This window comes from Dasypus novemcinctus, chromosome 1 (genome assembly GCF_030445035.2).
Source record: "Dasypus novemcinctus isolate mDasNov1 chromosome 1, mDasNov1.1.hap2, whole genome shotgun sequence".
NCBI classification, from domain to species: domain Eukaryota; kingdom Metazoa; phylum Chordata; class Mammalia; order Cingulata; family Dasypodidae; genus Dasypus; species Dasypus novemcinctus.
In genome coordinates, this window is record NC_080673.1 from 114,970,111 (window position 1) to 114,986,969 (window position 16,859).

Genomic DNA, 16,859 nt, shown 5'->3' on the forward strand with positions numbered 1-16,859 from the left:
ACAAAGAGATTGACGATCTGAAGTCAGATCTAAGAGAATGTGCCACAGCCATCTAGTGCTTGACAGTTTTTACCCTTATGCCTTCATAAGAGGACTTTCATTGTAATCATATAATAGACCTTTTTTGCTTTATTAAAACATTCCAAAATTTAAGTTAAGAAAATCCACCATATGCTGTTTGCAAATTTGTGCTCTGACCTTGAATGGTAACTATTCCTGTCTGCCTCCTGAGGTTGGCAGTCAAGCCACTAGGTTTAACTGTAACAATTGGTGTTATACTTTCTGTTGTTCATATAGCTGTATTCCTAAACAATTTTTTAATTTTTCAAGATATTACTATATTCTCTTCTGGCCTAATGGTACATTTTAGCAGCAGATCACTTCTTTTAAAATCTTTCCCTCAGATTTTGATATTATTTCTTCCTTAGACTTAGTGACACAAATAATTTGCCTTATCACCAGAACAGACAGAAAAATCAGACTTTACCTAGAAGCTGGAATCAGAAAGTTACAGTTGTGACCCTTGAAAGCTCTGAAAAGAAATATATAAGTTTTATTTCCCAGTCATAGAAAGATAAACATTTTGATCCTCTCAAAAGTTTCCTAAAATTTTATGCTTCAAGCAATCACAAAATATTTTAGAATCTCAACTCTTCAATAAGAAAGATTGTTTTGTTCTATTTCTGAAAGTGTTAGTAGCTCAATTAAGAATGTCTTCTGAGGTACATAAGTAATAGATTCCAGGCATTGACTGCCTGGTTGTGGTGGATTGTGTTATTTATTATCACAGAGTTGGAACTGTTGGGGCTGTTGGGTTCATATGATTCAGGGTCTAAAGTTATGATGGCTGGAGCAAGTGTAGCTCGGTGGCTGAGTGACTGCTTCACATGTATAAGGTCTAGGGTTCAATCCCTGGTACCTCCTGAAAAAAAGAAAAGTTATGCTTGCTGTTATTTCCTGCCCTCGGCCTCAACAACTATTATTGTGCAGTAAACAAAATGTTGAGAACACATGTTTTGTAGTCTGTTTTCTTACTGAGTAGCTGTGGTTAGGGTGTATATTATAGACATACATACAGATATTCAACAATATACCCATAATTTACATATGTGTTGCTAAATGTAGATACAGAAGAAGCTAGAAACGTACATTTGATGTCTGTTTTTTTGTTTTTATTTTTACAAACACTCCCCTTAATGGCTGGATAATTAAATGATTGTGAAATAATGCTTGTAATAGAAGATGTCAGAAAAAGCATACAGATTTTTATTGGGGTTGTTGTGTATTTCCAGGAAGAAGAGGAGGGTTCAGAAGATGACAGCAACATGAAGCCAGACTTCACAGTCACTCTGAAAACCGATTTCAGTGCCCGTTGCTTTCTGGACCAATTCGAAGATGATGCTGATGGGTTTATTTCCCCAATGGATGATAAAATGCCATCAAAATGCAGCCAGGACACAGGCCTTTCAAATCTCCATGCTGCTTCAATGTATGTCATTTTGTTGTCGAAACACCTCAGTGAAAATAACTTTCTTAAATTTTCTTTTTAGCCTTTGTATTTAAATAAACTGGCTGACAAAATGCCAGTGACTTACCTGGAATGTTTCTGTATATATGAAACAATGATATATATATATATATAAATTTTTTTTTCTGTCTCAATTTTTATGTTTCCTTCCACATTATTGGAGGGAACTTTTGAAATCTTGTTTAAACAACCAGAAGGTCTCCTTAAATGGCATCATGTGGTTTTCTACTCCACAGCTCATCATTTAACATGCGTTGAGTGCAGATGTCATCTCTTTCTTTCAAAACAAAAGATGACAAAGAGCTGTGTGATTTCACCCGCCCTAAGAATTCCTAAATAGTAGGAGCCTCCAGAAGCCTTTCTGTAGGCAGCATACTTAGGCCTGCAGGGGAGAGTAGACATCCGCTTCTGCTCACCCTCAAGTTCCCTCGGCAGGTTTTGCATGTATGGGCTTCCCCCTTTCTTCACAACCCCATTAGGCACACCGTCATCACACTGATCCCAATTCAGATTTAACTTAATTTTCTTGGCATTTTCTGCCCTCTTAGACCTGAACTCTTGGAACACCTTCAGGAAATGAGAGAAGAAAAGAAAAGGATACGAAAGAAACTTCGTGATTTTGAAGACAATTTTTTCAGACAAAATGGAAGGTAGCGCATTTGTTTTCTCTCCTTCTCCTCCTACCCCCCAGCACACCTATCATCTTCTTTCTCTTCTGTCAGATCTGTGGAATGCCTCCAGAATAGGAGGATACTCTGTATCCTTCTGGAACACTGTCACTGGGGTTATGCCCAGGAGACCCTTCAAGATTTACTGTGAGCTGATGAGGTTGCATGGTCCTTAAGGAAGAAATGCCCCTTGGGTGCTGTGCAAGACTGATGTAGATTGAATGAACATTCACTAAACCAACCTGTCCCATCAAATTCTAACCTAAAATGAGCAGCTTGAAATTGAGTTTCCCATTTACTGCACTGGTATTTTGGTTTTTGTTCCTTAAGAAATTAGAGGGAATAATAAGGAAAATGAAACACTAAATCTTGTTGATTTTTAAGCTCATTCTAAAAGCAAAGTCAATAGTTGTCAAGTTTGAATGAAATATATATATGTGAAACAGTAAGTCCACCCTGTTGGTAGGTTCTCTTTCTCTGGTGAATTTTAAGGCATAATTTAATCATCCTCACATAACACTGTGCTGAGAAATAGTCTTCCATATTCGCAAATGACTGCATGTAGAATGCCTTACAGTCACATCTTGAGCTGAGGATAGAAAAGGGAATATGCTTGCATTTCTTATGTTAGAGTTAAGTTATATCATTTTAAATTGATTTTATTTTAATCCAAATTAAACTGTGTAAATACAGTTTCTTGTTCAGTCCCCTTTCATACTTCCGGAAATCTTGGGGAATAAAAACACCATAAAAATCAACTTGGGCATTTGAGATGTGTTGTATTCTAGTTTATTTCAATTGTTGTATAACACTATTTTTAGGATCTCTGGTTTGGATCTGCCCTATAATGATATTCTCACAGTTTATATTCCCTTTGATACTTGTATGTTTTTTCCCTTGTACTTTGCAGAATATTTGCAAAACATAGATAAGCAGAAAAATAAGAGAGATAATATCCAATTTTATTAATAATAATATCAAAAACAAACTTGATTACTGTTTTGATGTATTTCCTTCCAATCTTCTTTCTAAGCATATTTTTGGATTGTTTTTTTTTTCCTTTTTTAAGAAGTTTTATTTCTATGATATTTACAACATAACAATTCCCATTTTAACCACTTTCAATTATACAGTTCAGTGGTGGTAATTACAAATCAGTTCCATGTTACACTACCATCACCACCATCCATTACCAAAACTTTTCCATCACCCCAAACAGAAACTCTACCCATTAAGTGTCAGGTCCACATTCTCCACTCCTTCCACTGCCCGGGTACCCTGTAATCTACCTTGAGCAAATATTTTCATATAATTATCATCACACTGTATATAGATAACCTATACATGAGGGCTTATATATAATTATAATACCTGTACCAGTTTTAAGAAAGGATAACCAATGGAAATGAGCTTAATAATCATCATAGAGCTTTAGAACTGTGAGAGACTTCTGATATCATAAAGTCTGTTCCATTACTTCCTATTTAAGGAGAATTAAGTGCCCAAAGGTCACAACAGGAACTAGGTGGTGGGTGCTCCGGTTCCTGATTCCTTATTCCCTGCACTGCCTTTTGCTGAAAACCCATCTAGACCCCTGTCCTAAAACAAGGCAGGGCATGAAAAACTTCTTTTGAGTTCATTAACAAATTAAACAAACCTCATTTTCCCCCTTCTCTCTGTTTGCTCTTTAATAATAAGAAAAGGAAGCTGGTTTTGAATGTTGGCCTTTTGCTTTTTTCTTTCGAGGTACCTGGGTGGGGGATTGAACCCGGGACCTCATATGTGGGAAGCCAGTGTTCAACCACTGAGCCACCTCAGTTCCATATACATTTTAAAGTAAAATGAGAGCCAAGACTGCAGGAAAGTTAAGAGCAGTTGCTTTGCAGGGAGTGGGCCTCATTCCCAGTCCCGGTTTCCTCCTCTGGAGAGTGTGGATAATAATACCACTTCATCAAGCTGCCCTGAGGGTTATATTAGATCACGAATACAAAGTGCTTAACACAATGCCTGACCCACAGTAAGCTCTCAGCTAATATTTATTGTCATGCATAGAAAAATTATGCAGATAAAGTTGCATAAAAGGGCTTATTAGTATTATATGATCCAACTGCTGAATTTTAAGACTAATTTTATAGTAAGTACAAGTATTAACTGCTTCTGATAAGCCTGTAAATTATAGGAATGCTAATTGTTAATTAGAAACTTAATTGTTCATTTGATGAATATATAAAAATGGGAAAGTACTGTTACAGTGATAAAGGATTTCTATGTATGGAGACTTTTAACGTGAACTTGTATTTTAACCACAGAGAGGGAAAATTTATACATTTTTCAGTCCTTCATTACATGCTATAAAATACCAGGTTGACTACATGAACTCTGTGTTGCATGCACTTTCTGGGGGAAGCAGTCTTTCACTGCTTGTCTGAATCCAGCTCAACACTGGTTCTAAAGGCTGATTACCTATAGTTTCCACATGTTGATGAATCACCTGATGAAAAGTGTCATCTAGGCAGACAGCAAATGATCTTCTGCCCCCTTTTCCTTTGTTTCCATTAGAAGTGTCCAGAAGGAAGACCGCACGCCTCTGGCTGAAGAATACAACGAATACAAGCACATAAAGGCGAAACTACGGCTCCTGGAGGTGCTCATCAGCAAGAGAGACACTGATTCCAAATCCACGTGAGGAGTCCGCCCCAGCGTGCGCAGAGGTGGCTAGGTGGATGCAGGGTGGATTTGCCTGCCACCTCCTTGGACAAATAGCAGCTCTGCAGATAGGGGAGGCCACCTTGGAACTGGGGTTCGATGGTATGAGGAAGACTTTCCAGGACCCGCACAGCATACAGCCCTTCTGCCTCCAGGCCCGGCTCCCGCTTCCATTGCCTGTCTTAGAGACTGCCTAGGTGGAAGACGGCAGCCTGACCTGACTTAGGAATTTTCCAGTGGGAAAGTCAATATCCCTGCACGTATGCGCGCATACACACACCTACACACACTGTAGTGGAAGCTTTACTAACACTAGCGGTGGTGAATCACTACATTTAAACACACTCATCTACAGAGAATATATACACCGCTCTTCCCTGGAGAACTGGGGAACAGGAGACCATTCTCTGTCTAACTGTGATAAAAACAAGCTCAGGACTTGCACTCTGTAGAGCAAACTTGCTGTGGGGGTTCGCGTTTTCCTCGGGCCCACGTTAAGTGTGATCACACATCTGAGAGCCCTCGTTGCTGCCTTTGGCCCTTCCAGTGACCTTTCCACAGAGCCGCGCCTTCCCCCACTGGTGTGAATTTGTTTTCCCCTTCAGCTCTCAGGTAGAGGGAAGCTGCACCTGCCCAAAATGGCAGGGCAATCATCTATTTGATCGTGTGTCTTCAGGACTTCCTCAGCTGACAAAAAAAAAAAAAAAAAAACTTGGTCCCTGCCTAGAACTGGATAATCTGCAGAGGACAGAGGGATTATGACAATAACTCTATTAATGCTGATTTTTAAATCAGGTAACAGGGTGAAGAGTGTAGAGGATTTGTTCCTTTACACTGACTGCACTCATCAGTCTTAGATCTTAAAAAGACATTTAACGTCAAACACTAAGCAAGGCCAGTGCGCTCTGACCACCTGTTTGGAGCTCGGGTTCATTTTTGATGCTAGCCAAACATAAAGGGTCTTGTTTCATTCTTAGCCTAATAGTAGAAGATAGTGGGAGAAAGGGAGAACACATTCTTGTCCTCGAATGCTTGCCACAGTTTAAAAAATTTTTTGTTAAAGGAAGCCTGCATTAAAAATTCCCAAACTGAACAATAAATGTAGTCCTTAGAGCTCAGCCCAAGGCAGAATCTAAGTCACATTATTTTCAAGATTATCATGCACATTCATAAAGAGAAAAAAAAGATCATGATGTGTGGTCAATGATGATTATAATTTTTTCGAAGACTGTGTCACAAAACTGTCTATATTAGACATTTTGGAGGGACCAGGGAATTTAGGACACCAAATCATTCATCTCTTCAGTGTGCTATCACTTTGTGATTTGTTGTTGTTGTTTAACCTTCTACATACACACCGAGGAAATACACACCGAGGAAAGCGCGTCCTGCTTCAGCCTGCCCAGCCTGGGTCCGGGTTTGAGCTCTGGCTTAGGTGTCTGCACCTGGCAGCTGCTGGCTGACACGGGAAGGCGTTTCACAGGTTCCGCCTTTTGAAGAGAATGTTGCAGCATGAACAGGGCATCAGGCAGGCCTTCCTGTATGCTTTGAGAGATGCTCTCTAAAGTGTACCTTTCAATAAAAAGAAAAGAAAGAGAACCTAAAACTGTCCTGGCTAGTTGTAGTTCCTTAAGAAACTGTCTGGTCAGATTGGATTCATGGTAACATTTTTCATTGCTGAAGCAACGTCATAGCTGCCTCTGTCAGTTGAAAATTGTTTGAGTCGGGGATTGGGGGAAAAGAATGCCTCTTAAGATTGCTCTTCAAAATAATCATCCAGAAGCAGAAGCTTTGCATTGGAAGTGCCCTGGTTTTACTCCACACACTTAAAGATGGTACATAATCCTGCAAACTTTAAATGTATATGAAAATATAGTTTGGTATTCTTTACTGTTTACATTGCAGATCATATAATTTCAAGGAGTTATATTATAAATAAAATGATGCACTTTAGGATGTTTTCTACTTTTGAAATCTGAACATGAATCATACACATGACCAAAACTTGTATTTTTGAAAGAATATGTGTCTAGTCTGTCCTTTTTAAGTAATTATTCTTTTAAATAAGCTAGTATATAAATCAAATCATTACCAGTTAACTTTTAAAGCACATCTTTAATATGGTTTTGAAGAAATATATGCTACAGAATTTAAAAAAAAAAAAAACTATAATGTTTTCAAATCTATTGTTTCTGCCAAAGGTAAATTAACTAAAAGATTTTATTCAGGAGCCCCATTCAAATTTGTATGATTGAATAAAAGAAATCAAAAAGTTATAGTAAAATAAATTGTGTACGGAATGTTGTTTTTCCTTTGTAATTTATAATAATCAATATACTTTGTATAATAGAATGGAGCCCAAATTAAGGAGGGAAAAAACCTGCTTACATTAGATCCTATTTGAGGACATATTACTTTAGTTTCTGGGCCTGCCAGAAACACTGAGCAAATTTGTTTCCACAGCAACCATTTCTGCAGCCTAAGATCTCAAGACACTGGAGGCAGTTTCTTAATTGACTTCACACAGAATACTCTGGACTGGTGCTTTTCCTCTGCTCTCTTGGGAATGTGTGTGCTAAGCACATGCCAATGAAATAAATGTCAAAGGTTATTTAATAACAATTATAAGTAAAGGTAAAGCATGAATAAACCTGATTGTATGATTGTAATCATTAGAGATGGCAAAGGCTTGTAATTTTCACAACCACTTGCTCTTAATATGTTCACTCTAGAGAAAACGTTGAAATAGATGTTTATATTAAGTATGATGTAATTACTTTGTTTCCTCTTCAAATCATTTAGTTAGGATGTCACTTTTTAAGATATGTATGTACAAGGTTTAGTGTAAGGGCCTGCTTAGAGGTTTTTCGAGATGGCTTAACTTTGTTCTATTCTGGTAGAAGGAAGTCCACCCAACGAGTTCAGGGAAAATTTCCATGAAAGAACAAATCAAATTTCAAACTGGAGAACTAAAAAAAAAAATTTATTTTAATTGCTAGCTATAATGCATTGTGGGCTAATAAATAGCTAAGAGATGTCTTCTGTTTCTCCTTGGTTGCCAGTTTAAAGTCAAGAGATGATTATTCACTGCCACAGCAGGAATCCATAATATGTCTGTAACATGGGTGTAATTTTTGCTTTGTCTCATTCTGATGCAATGCTTGCATGGCAACCAAAGAGCCTCCTAAAAAAAAACAAAAAAAAGGTGTGCCTGCTCCCAGGTGTGGCCTGTCTAGCTGAGGATAGATGCCCAGGGCTGTGTTTTTGTCATTAATATTGACTGTCACGCCCTGGGGCCAGTGTTCTTGGAGTCCCTCACAGCTGAGCTTTTGTTAATGTGGTTGAGCTAGTGTATCCTTACAAAATGAATATTTCATTTTACCCAAATAAAGGGCTATCATGATGCCATTCAAGTTGGTTCTGACTTGGTGTTACTTGTTCTCAAAGAATTGAGCCCAGTCTCCAGAGCTGATGACAGATTTTCAAGGAACCACATTTTAAATATGGCTGATTAGTAATTTTTTAAAAATTCTTAATCTGAAAATGAAGATGCCATCTTTCTTAAGGGTACCACCCTACTACTTGCTGGCATGTTTATAGGTGGCCTTTATAAACTACTAACTACTTTGAGAAAAGCTGGTTATAGGCTAAAATCTATTTTGCATTCAAGAAGAGTTCTTGATACACTACTTCCTGGATTTTTTTTTCCCCCGCTTAGGTGGGCAGAGATGGTTTCTGAGCCAAGATTAACACCTCTGCAATGTTCATTTTCATTTTCCACTCTATTAAATTAACAGGGAGGGAAAACAGTCTTTTCTCTGAGCCCATGTGTTTGGCAGAACCCAGAATGTACTTTCCTTTATTAATTCCCTCCTTTTTTTTTTTTTTTTGTTTCCACTTGCCCCTCCAGCTAGAGAGTACATTTTGTCCAAAGATTGGTTAAACATTTTCAAATTTTTATATGTTCAAGTTGTGCATGCTGGCACTTCTTCAAATGGTGGCAGACATGCCAGGCTCCAAACAAGACTGGTATATACACCGTGCCCTGCACTGGGACACTGGCACTTGCCCAAGCAGAGACTGCATCTCCAGGGGCATGTACGTGCTTCCACAGATGATCCTTTATAGTAGACATAGGAATGGAGATTGAGCTCAGAATCACAGATTTACACAGATGCGTGTGTAAAATTAAAATCTACATAAATTTATAATTTCATACTCCTAGAAGACTGCAGTTATGTCTATAAAGAATCTTATTTTTGCCTGGATTTGGGCCAGTGGTGGTCATGTGCACAGCTCAAGAAATCTGTTGGGCAGATCTAATTGAAAGCAACTATGCAATCATGAAGTTCTTTATCTAAGAATAGAGAACATTTTAGTAAATAATATGGGCCCAGAACAATGTTTACATGTCATGTAAGCAGAAAGTATTTGGAATTATCATTGTCCTTCATAAGAATGTAAAATGAATGAAAAATGTTGTGTACACTTTTGTACATGACTTTATTTTGTATAAACGTCAAGAAAATAAAATATTTTTAACTGTGAATGCTCTGAAATTTTTTTAGTGTCGGGAACGTATAACAACTGCCTGTGGGATCTGACCTTTCCCTTCTTTGAGAAGCCAGGCTGCTCCTCTGAGCTTCTCCCAAATCTCGGGAGGATTAAGTTTTTGTTGTTCTGTCTCCAAGGCGTGTACTGGAAGGTAAAACAAATGGAGAACAAGTTAGGCATGTCCATGGTAGTAGCTAGAAAAATGTGCTTGTGTTCCATACCCAGCTGCCTTTAAAATAATTCGTAGAGAGAAGAGGCTGGAGGAGTGCAGAAACGAAAGCATCAAAGCAAATAAAAAATTAAGTACATTTCCAAAGTCTATGAAGCTATCATGGATGAGTATATTAGCACTTACTATTCTGAAGCTAATAAGGTAACCAAATATCTGTGACTCGGTGAAAAACCACATTTAAGTTGTGTGGCATGAGTGCCCCATGCTTTGCATCACCTGCTACAAATCCAGCCCTGCGCTAAGTACCTGCCGTGCACTCCTTTCCTCAAACCTCAAACAGCTTTGTGAAGTGGGCAGTATTAGCCCCAGGCCCCACAAGAAAAGGATGACTCCAAGGTAGTTAGGCAGGTGTTTTTAAACTGTACGTGTTATGTATCCTTAAAGTGATAAAAGTAAACATTAAAAACAATTAAAGCTAAAAAAATTTTTTTAATTAAGGCTTGGAGTATTTGACCTTGTCATCGTGCTGAAACCAGAACTCAACCTGAGTTCTGACTCCTTACTGCCAACTTAGATGCAATCCCATTCCTTTCTTCTGCCAAAATTGAGGCTAACCCTGAACAATTTTAACCCTTCAAACACTAAGTCCAACGTGACAAAATTTGGGCCAAAGTGACAGGCAGTATTCAGTGGCCCTCTGTTTTCTTAAATAGTATTTTGACATTGCCTTTTTGGGAAACCAGAAAGTTATGCTACCCCAAGTCCTGCCAGGTCCCGCAGCCTGTTAACAAGCCTCGTGGTAGCGAGGACACCACCGCCACCAAACGTTTCAGCTTCTAGTCCTACAGTAGCAGGCAGAACTGTGGACCACCTGAAAGGGGGATTTCAGAATGGTGACCTAAACACAGGGTGGAGGGGTCGGCGGGGAGTGGGAGGTAGAAGGCATTTCTCTTCTAGGAATAGATTCTGAATCTTGTTAAAAAACAAAAAAAAACAAAAAAAAAGATCCCTAAACTGAGTTAATTCATCAGGGCTATATATACACAGCAGAGTTTCATGCTCAGTAAGAGCCAAAAGTCAAAAATCCCAAATGAGTGTTTAGAATCCCGGCTGGCAGGCAGACAAATGGGGTTTGGCAGTAACAGGGGTTGTTGACAGCTCGAGTCTCACGTTTCCCCTCCAGCAACAAGACTTCTCCTACAGGGATGTGGGTTGTGCTACATCTGCCCAGGAGAACATGACCCGGTGCAGGCAACAAGAACCGTGTCCAGACCACTCTCAGCCCTGGGTCTCAACTGGGTCTATATGTGTACAAATTACACATTACCGGGAATTCTGGAATTTACAGTCTCTGAGATGTTTGAATTTATTTTCATTTCCCCTTAAAAGCAATTTGAAAATACCTAAGAAATCATCACGCAATAAAAAAAAAAAAAAAAAAAAAAAATCATCACGCTACATGATTCTGGTTTTGTAGCTTTGAGTACTTCTTGGTAAGACATCCTGAGACACTGTGATTTTTCCAAAAGTTACTTTTAGAGAATTTAAAATTACCGGACAAGATTGACAAAAAGGAAGGCAGAAAGGGAGAGAGTGAAAGCTGTTGCAGTAGCTGAGAGCAGTGCTTCTCAAATTTGAATAAATGTAAAGGTCTGGGAATCTAGTGACAGCAGCGCTGGGGGGCTGACATTAGGCACTTCTGAGAGCTGCCAGGAGCTGCCCTGCAGCTGCTCCTACGACGTCACCTTAAGAATAGGGTGCAGACTGCAAACCTGGTACGCATGGAAACGAGCAACTCCACCCATCAATCCCAAAGCCTAAGTTAACAGAGACCAACACATTTGACAACACCAACACTTAGGGCTCCAACCACAGCCTTAGCTTTAGGATCTGCCTGCATCACTTAACCTCCTTAAGGCTCCATTTCTTTTTCTGAAAAATGGGAATAATAATTGTACCTACCATGCAGGGTTCTCATGGGAAATGATGTGGATGAATATAAAGTGAGTACATAGGAAATCCTCCACAGGCGTCGGGTGTGAGGGTGAGGTTATTATTAGCATGGAATCTTTCTATCCTTGAAGTCCAGCAAGACATTTTGAATCCCTGGAGAAAAAGAACTGAGTTTCCTGGTATCATTTTTCCCCATCATCCTTCTTCTCACACTCTAATGCCTTGTTTGTGTAAGTCAGAAACAGAATGTGCCTCCAGCACTTTAAGTTCATGCCAACAGGAAGATTTCATGGGAACACTGACCCATTCTCTTGGGGAAAACATAAAAATAAATTGTGACTATTAATAATAATCTCAAACAAATCACATCAAAACCTGAGGTGTTCCTTTCTAGTAATGGTCATTGTTCGCTAAATTCCTTCTTTCACAGAGCAGGGCAAACCCCTCTGTGTCTACTTCTCCCTCCATATTTTGCGACGACGTAGAAATCTGATCAGACGCATACCAAAGATGAACTGTCAGGGATGGCAGCTGCAGGCAATATGGAAATGTCTGCGTCCTGAGGGGTGAAGGAGCAGTACAACCTTTGGACTGATTTCTAGGTCACTTGGTGTCCTGAAATTTCAGTCATGGGTGTTATTTTTAAACAACCAAAAATTAGGCTTCCCTTAGGGAGGGGAGTTGCTCTGATTTTGGCAAGCTCCTAATTAGCATACTAAATGTCCCCAAGCCTGTGGCCAGAGCTGAGCCTGGGAAAGTACCTGGGGGTCTTTCCTCACTCCCTTGTCAACCTGCCGCCTGCGTGGAGCGAAGTGAAAGTGCCATTGCAAAGGGCCTTGTTACCATCAGCCCAGGAGTAGGTAAAGCTTTCAGAGTCAAATGACTTTACAGTCTCATTGAATAATTTGACTGGCTCCCTCTAGCAAAGCCCCTTCCCCTGTCCCACATTACCTCAGAAATTCAGAGATTTCAGGCATCCTGTCCAAGCAATCTGCCAGTGATACGGACTTGAGAGTCCTTGAGCCTGATTGACAAACATCTGAGCTCCCCCGAAAACCCAGGCACGAAAGGTCAGGAGACCCATTTTTATCAGCAAGCCTTTGGCAGCAAAGGGCCAGTCCTGCTGGGGCTGAGCCAGCACCCAGTTGGCACTTGCTGCTGACTTTCTCCCTCTTATGACCCAGTGGGAAATGGGGGTTATTTCTGAACTTGCTCTTTTGCTCCTTTACTCCTAATTCTAAAGAGAAGGTCACCATAAAAGGCAAATTCCATTTGGTGGCTGGCTCCACCTGAATTTTCTGTGTGTGTGGTATTTTTAAAATTTCTTAAATTTCTCAGAAACTCAATGCCAATGAGAGCTGAATCAATAATTACCATAGACTGCATCCAACTCCCATGGGATTAGGCCCCAGAAAATCTGCTTTTAAAAGATCTGAAGACCATGTGATTGTGCACTCTGCCAAGCATTCAACCACTCCAAGGCAGAAAGCTGACATCTGAACTAATTTCCTCAGTGCTACACAAAATTAAGGAGCACACTGCCTCTTACCTTTGGAAGGAGATAAAGCATCAATACCTGCACTGGCTAATCCATGAGAGGGGCTGTTATCACTACAGATCCAGAAAGTTCTGCCCATGGGGGGGGGGGCACTTCCTCCAGCATGCACATCCCACCATCTCAACCACATAAGAAAAGGGTATTACCTGACCCCTGCCCACTAAATGCAATAGAGACCCTCAGGGAGGGACAGCCCAGCTCCACATGAGACCCACTGCAGACCACCTGAGAACCACACGCCTGGTCATTACTTTAGCCCCACAGTTATAGTCACCTTGACTGAACTACACATTAGGCAACAAAACAAAACTCACTGTGTAGTCTTTGCAGATGTGTGGTCAAGGAAGTTGTCTGCCATATCATGATGCCTCTTTTTATCTGGCCACTAAGGAGCCTCAGTCAAATTTGCTACCCATAGAATATGCATGTTTTACAAATTTGTTGGTAAGACTTATTAGCTGTGTTTCACTTTTTCAGTTTGCCTCAGTGGGCTAAAGGAGCACAGTCATTAGCGCAAGAAGTCTCTGATTTACCTTTCATTTCTCCTTTCCCTTACGTCTCCGGTTGCCTCCACTGACATCTCCCCACCTCTCCTATTCAACACACTTGTCTATTTCCATGAGTGCCATCACTGTTTCCTACATACATGTGGAGTTACTACCTTTCTGCTTCAGTTTTTATCACTCCAACTCCTCCAATGTATGCCATCCACATTTGTCTTCTCAAAATCTGGCTCAGGTCATATCACTGTCCCCACCCCTACCCCAAGAACCTAATTTCTTCCCAGTCTTATTTACCATTATTCTCCTATTCCCTCTGAAGCATCCTTCAAACCATTCCTGGCCCTTCCCTAAATACACCCACGTTCGTACATTTGCTAAGACTGTCTCCTCCAGAGAAATGACTTTTCGCCCATCACAACCTTTAGAATTCCATCCGTCCTCACTGCCATCTCACCTACAATGGGTTCCACCCGTTTTCTCCTCCATTTTTCTAGCACTTGGTTCTACTTTCTTATGGCAGGAACCAAATTTTACCTTCTTAGATTACTTGGATATATGATTTAATGCCTCTACTAGAAGCAAGCTACCCATTCAGCAAGTATACTAAAACAGTTTTAAGTTAAAACACCAAATTTATTGCATAATATTGAACTATATGCACACACATAGAAAATAAACATTTCATATAACTGTATATCATTTTTTTAATCTTGTATTATAAAGACTGAAAAACTACCAATTTCGTAATTGGAATAAGTTTAAAAAACAAAAAGAATAAGCAAAAATCTACAATCCTTCATTGAGATTTGATGCTGTGTCACAGTTCATAAATACTTCATTTTTTATAAATAAGTCTTTTCTCTAGTTATTAGGAATTTAAAATTCGGCTGACATAAATTCTTTATTCCTATAGAATTTGCTAATGCAATGATGAGGAAGGTTGAGCATGTCATCATTTTTGAGTTACATATATTTGATTTAAACACTATCCCCCCTGAAAACCCATTGTAAACAAACATTCAAATCTGATAAACAAAAGTTCAATAATAATGTACTTAAGCCTTAGCAATTAGGGAAGAGGAAAAACAATTGGAGTAGAAATTTTGCAATTTAAGTAGGAAAAAAAAAAACCTGACTGCATGCATCCACTAGGAGAGCAAAGAAGCAGTAAGTCAAGTAACAAAGAATGGTATGAAGCAAAGAAGAAAGTAAAGTAGGGAGGGAGAAGAGTAGAAAAAGGAGGGAAAAAAAGGGAAGAAAGGAAAGAGGAAGTATAGGGGATATAAAGTGATAGGGAAAGTGACAAAAAATTTATTTTTTCCAATGTTCTTAGAGAAAATATTCTAAAAAACTAATGCAACTTGCTCCAAAAGTGATATAATGGAAGGGGTAGGGGCCTGTCACTTTACCTTAATGTCCGAGGGACATGGCCAAGCAACAAAACAAGGCTAGGCTTGGCTGCAACCACATCTCTGAGGAGGGCTAGGACATAGGCACAGGAATGGGAAGACTGCTCTCCCCTCAAGACCTTTTTTTGTTTTGTTTTTTGTTTTTTAAAACAAGATATGGAGGAGTGGATGTGGCTTGAGCAGCTGAGTGCCTGCTTGCCACATGGGAGGTCCTGTGTTCAGTCCCCAGTGCCTTCTAAAGACAAACAAACAAACAAAAAACAAGCAATCAGGTGAGGAAGCCAACTCAGGCAAGCCCATGTCGCTCAGTGGTTGAGCTCCAGCCTCCTGCATACGAGGTCTCAGGTTTAATTCCTGGCCCTAGTACCTCAAAAAACAATAATCAAAGAAGATGCATTCATAAATGCTCCCATAAATCCTCAAGAATTCAATCAAAGTAATAGACGCAGACTCAGGTTTCTGAAATTGGGAGCTTCTGAAGGAGTCCTTTCCTCCTGTGGGTAACAGTAAGATAGCAACAAGCCAGGCACAGGTCCAAGACTGCAGAGAAAGGAGACATTCTGCATGTGCAGGTAAGAGAAGTCAGATTGGTCAAAATAATTCTTGTAGAGGAATGAGGAGTTAAGAGAAAGACAAGGAAGCATTGTGAGGAAAAATGAGGGTTGGCAGAGACACTGAGGAATGGAGAGCCTAAGGATCGACTGCCGTTTATCCAGCAGAGTGCAACAGATTCACAAGTGCAAGCAACACTGGGTAGTTTGATTTTAAAAAACCAACCAAACAAAAAACAAACAAACAAGCAAAATACCTCCCATACAAGAACCAATTTTTCACCCTAATCCCCAACCCCGGATTTTTCAAAAAGGTTGTTTAACTGCTTACAATCTCAGAAAACACATCAACCAGGTTCAGGATTCAAGGGTCCCAACCCACTTATACAATAAAAAAATAGAAATCACTCCCCCTGATTTTCTGTATAGGCCTCAATGTGGACATTGAGGAGGGAAGGGAAATCTGGGGCACGCTGAGGAGCCTCAGGCCAAACTAAAGCCCTCGTAGTTGTCAAGGGCCTGGGTCAGCCGGGTACTCAGAATCTCTTTGCTGCTGTACTTGGGGAGGTCCAGAAGGTTGTAGCAAGTGTGGGCCACTGGTAAGTACTCCTCCCCGCTGGCTGTGGACTGGATGACAATCTGCAGGCTTGCCATGCCGTAGATGGGGATCCGGTCGCTGCCCGTCAGGAACACTGGGAAGACAGGGAAACGGCATTAACGGCTGAGCAAATGGGGAAGGGTTCCAGCTCACATCCCCCTAGGTAAAGAGAGGGACGCATGCCACCCTGTGGCTCAAAGGAGAAGTACAAGTACTCCAGGTGCCAACACGTACCCAATGGAATGATGCTCAAAAAAATACCCTTCAACTTATGCTCTTAGAACTTTCTGAGCCTTCATAAAAACCAGTAAGGAAAGGAATTACTGACATAGGAAAAGAGGGGCCAGACTCGAGGGGGAAACCAGGAAGAACACCGAAGTCTACAAGGCCTCAAGGTCTCCTCCTGGGCCTGATGCTTGTTCCACCCTGACTTCTGAATCTACATTTCAGGCCGTCTGCTATCCTTTCCCTGCCCCTCCATTTTAAAGCCAGAAGAGCTGACACTGACACTATATTATGCATTTTACTCTTGGGACATGCACTGTGACTTGGCAAAAAAAAAAAAAGAAAGAAATAAAGAGGCCCAGCAGTTCTTCCCTGTCTTCTAGTGCTGGATAACCTTCTCGCAGTTGAAGTGTTGAACACTGTTACAAGGAAAT

The 16,859-nt window shown here is 40.2% G+C and overlaps 2 protein-coding genes across 11 annotated transcripts in view; one reads left to right on the plus strand and one right to left on the minus strand.

The window, feature by feature from the left end:
- FAM13A (family with sequence similarity 13 member A) overlaps positions 1–9,451 on the plus strand; it is a 432,557-nt gene extending 423,106 nt beyond the window's left edge. For all 3 annotated transcript variants that reach the window (XM_071215588.1, XM_004480543.5, XM_058295541.2), the window contains 3 exons: positions 1,293–1,489; positions 2,077–2,178; positions 4,756–9,451. In XM_071215588.1, the coding sequence (XP_071071689.1) occupies positions 1,293–1,489; positions 2,077–2,178; positions 4,756–4,882 (426 nt within the window). In that variant the 3' untranslated portion in view covers positions 4,883–9,451. The remainder of the gene's footprint in view (positions 1–1,292; positions 1,490–2,076; positions 2,179–4,755) is intronic.
- Positions 9,452–14,254: 4,803 nt separating this feature from the next.
- The window catches only part of HERC3 (HECT and RLD domain containing E3 ubiquitin protein ligase 3), a 130,216-nt gene continuing 127,611 nt past the window's right edge, over positions 14,255–16,859 (minus strand). For all 8 annotated transcript variants that reach the window (XM_004480548.4, XM_023585243.2, XM_004480551.4 and 5 more), the window contains one exon: positions 14,255–16,294. In XM_004480548.4, the coding sequence (XP_004480605.1) occupies positions 16,086–16,294 (209 nt within the window). In that variant the 3' untranslated portion in view covers positions 14,255–16,085. The remainder of the gene's footprint in view (positions 16,295–16,859) is intronic.